The following is a 3,363-nucleotide window of genomic DNA, read 5'->3' on the forward strand; positions in this document are numbered from 1 at the left end:
TTTAATTCTTGCTTTTTTTAGCGTCGTTTTACCGACATGTCTCCATGAGTAAGGACGAGGTCACGGCCATGATGGGCGCAGTCAAGCTGCAGATCATCCACGGTGACATTGTGGCTGCAGGAACTGATGTTATCGTCAACACAACTGACTTCACTAATCATCAGTCTGGTATGATCTGAATGTCTGCCTGGAAATTTAAAAAGAAAAACTATTATTTTGTCTTAAATTTATGCTCTCATTACTATAATTTTCCAAACAGGGGTCTCTCACGCCATTTTGGCAGCAGCAGGGCCGGCAGTCCTTGCAGAATTAACGAAAGGTAAAACGAAAAGAACAAAAAAAAATGTGAATCTGATAAATATGTCTCATGTTTTAGGTTTGAACAAAAGAAATCTGTTTGAGAGAATAGGATGATTTAAAAGTACTACGGTAATTTGCTTATTGCTGGACTTGCCAAATTTAAATTGAATACTTTTTTTGTGTTTCAGTGGGCACTCCTCCAGACCTCATCTGCACAACACAACCTGGACTTCTTGGGTGTAAGGAAATTGTCCATGCTAGCTTTAAATCCGACTGCGAAGTGGTCCGCAAGAACTGCAAGAAGATCCTGAAACTCTGCGAGAGCAAAGGATTCAGTTCAGTGGCGTTCCCAGCCGTTAATACGGGTTTGTGCTTCATCTCAATGTATGGCTTACTTGAGGCGGATTTGGTGTAGGACAAAAAAGTGAAAATGACAGTATTAAATAATGCAAAGTGAAAATGTTGGATTTATATGAACAAGAAAATAACTTAAACCACCAAGCCTTTCAGTTCAAGCTAATAAACAGAAGAATGCCTGATAACTGCATGTTCATTTACAGTTGAACTGTCTCTTTACCCTTGCAGGACAGGGTACATTGACTCCTAAAGAAGCTGCTAAAGCGATGCTGGACGGCTTGGCCTCAACCATCAGGGACATGAATCCTACCTCTCTGTCAGTCATCCGCATCGTCATCCTGCAAGAGCCGATTTTCCAGGGTTTCAGGTCAGAGGTAGACTCTGATGTCATCCTTGTGTTTTGTTCTGAGTTAAAACGCTTTGTTTCAGCTTCCTTTCAATGCTCTTACAGATCAGAGCTGGAGAATCGCTTTGGGCGGATTGTTCAGAGCAACCTCAGCCTCAAAGGTTTGCTTGCATCTATGACCTGCTTTAGCCTACATTTTGAACAATTATTTACCTGGTCTCCTTCAACAGCATTCGCCTAATTAATGAGACTAAATGCATTTACTAGATTGAATTTTCAAGACGTGGTATGAAATGTATTGCTCCACGAGATTGGGATTTTAACACAAGTGGTGAAAGATGAAATATATTCATTGGCGATGTGCCAAGACGCAGACATAATCAATTTAGAATTAATTTGCTACTTTAAAAGTTGGATTATCTTATTGGTATTTCATAATATAGTTTTGAGGAAACCTAAGAGCTACTATGATGGTGTATGGGGAGTCGTATGGATATGACTGAGCAAGAAATACAAAAACTTTCTGCTGTCTGTTACGCAGTATGGATGGACACAATCCTTCTAAATTCCACAATGCAGATTTCTTCTTGTTTTTGTGTTGTTTTAGATGCATACCATGAAGCTTGAAGGCTTTGTAAGACTAATGTTATGGATGTCACGTTACATTAACAATAGATTTCATATTCGCACTGTAGTCTTTTAAATTCCAACAGACCCATTTTCTAAACGATAAATTAAGTCTCTTACACAACGCCATCTCCAAGTTTTGTTAAAAATTGACTTTGTCAGGCAAAGTAAGTGTGAAGACCTCTTAATAAGTTGGAACACCATCCATGGTTGAGCAGGAGGCTCCATTCCTTCTGCTACTGGGCCTTTCTTTGGGTCAAACATGTACGGTTGCCTGATTGCACATCTGTTTCACGCATATAAAGAGTAAACTCTGAGTTGGGAGGGGCAGGCCAGCAACAGCTTATTTGCATAAAGAAGAAAGAGCCCTTCAAAAATAGGCAAAACTGCAAAAACGGATCATTCTTTGTATACCCCATAGACCTAACACAATGCGCTTAAAAAGAAGCCTAATGCTCTGCTTTTCCTGACTGCAGATAAAGCCAGACAAAAGCTAAAAAAGATCCAAGGAAAGTGCTCTAGACTGACAACGTTCTCGTCCAAACGAGACGAAACCCTCTCTTCGAAGCCTGAGTCAACGGTTTTGCGGGTAATCAGCTCTGGTCCAGACGTCGCCAAGAACGTCAAGAAAGAGTTGGAGTTGATCGTGCAGAAAGAGCTCATAGAGAGAACTGTGCCTGTGCATTGTGTCTCTAAGCTGGACGCTATGGAACTGGACGCAGTGCAGGCGAAAGTCAAACTAATGGGAATAAGCGTAGAGCACAAAACAGTCGATACCAGTAGGCCCAGGGGAAGAAATGCGTCAAGCAAAGAAGAGTACGTCCTGAAAGGTTTAAAGGAAGATGTCCTGAGTGTCACAGAGTTAATAAACAAAGCAGTTCAGAATGTACTAGAAGAAGACCTCAAAGACAAGGAAGAGGCAATGCTGGCTCTTACCATCCAGTGGGCGATGAAAGATGACAATGGAGAATGGCAGGAGCTGAGCCTTAGTGGAAACTACATGCTGGAGGCAGCTCACTTACAGAAAAAAGTGTCTGTGGACATTGAGATGCCTGAAGGCAAGACTCTCAAGGTAAACATGAGGTCACAAGATGCCACAGACTGGGTGACTGGCAGAAGATATGAACTGAAAAGGACAGAGAGTGAAGGTAGGGTATGAAAACGCTTTATAGTCTATACAATATGTTTAACACTTTCAAAGTCTGTGTAAATTAAACATTTCTTTGTGTGACTGCTTAAGCCTTGGACTTACCTTCGCACTGGGAACCTATGCAAGATGAAATCTTTAAAAAGGTGGAGTTGCTGCCAAACTCCAACGAATACCAGAAGGTCGCTAGTGACTTCCTCAAAACTGCCAACTACACGATCCATAAAGTAAGCATGCTAACATTATTACACAATTGGGACAACTAAAATCTCCACTTTATCGAAAAATAATCCTAAATGCGGCTTTTGTTTTTGTGGTCTCAGATTGAACGTGTGCAGAACCTGTACCTGTGGAACGCCTACAGCGTGTGTCGGCAGCGTATACTAGCCAAGAATGGCCAAGCAGAACTCTGTGAAAAGTCTCTGTACCATGGCACATCTGCAGAGTCGTGCAACTGCATTGAAAGAGACCGATTTGACAGGAGTTATGCTGGAGCACATGGTAAGCCATGATTAACTGGCACACCTTCAACAAAATCCGTTGCCTGAAATGCAACTAAGCAATGTTTATAAATCATTCTAAATCT

General features: G+C 41.4%; 1 protein-coding gene across 1 annotated transcript in view; it reads left to right on the forward strand.

Annotated features, from left to right (window-relative positions):
- LOC106939737 (poly [ADP-ribose] polymerase 14-like) overlaps positions 1–3,363 on the forward strand; it is a 17,114-nt gene that overhangs the window by 9,365 nt on the left and 4,386 nt on the right. Inside the window, exons 7-14 of the mRNA XM_015022257.1 lie at positions 22–168; positions 260–319; positions 489–665; positions 886–1,024; positions 1,109–1,164; positions 2,107–2,778; positions 2,871–3,004; positions 3,101–3,278. Of these exons, the coding sequence (XP_014877743.1) occupies positions 22–168; positions 260–319; positions 489–665; positions 886–1,024; positions 1,109–1,164; positions 2,107–2,778; positions 2,871–3,004; positions 3,101–3,278 (1,563 nt within the window). The remainder of the gene's footprint in view (positions 1–21; positions 169–259; positions 320–488; positions 666–885; positions 1,025–1,108; positions 1,165–2,106; positions 2,779–2,870; positions 3,005–3,100; positions 3,279–3,363) is intronic.

Source organism: Poecilia latipinna, unplaced genomic scaffold (genome assembly GCF_001443285.1).
Source record: "Poecilia latipinna isolate Pla-1442-1.1 unplaced genomic scaffold, P_latipinna-1.0 Scaffold2964, whole genome shotgun sequence".
NCBI lineage: Eukaryota > Metazoa > Chordata > Actinopteri > Cyprinodontiformes > Poeciliidae > Poecilia > Poecilia latipinna.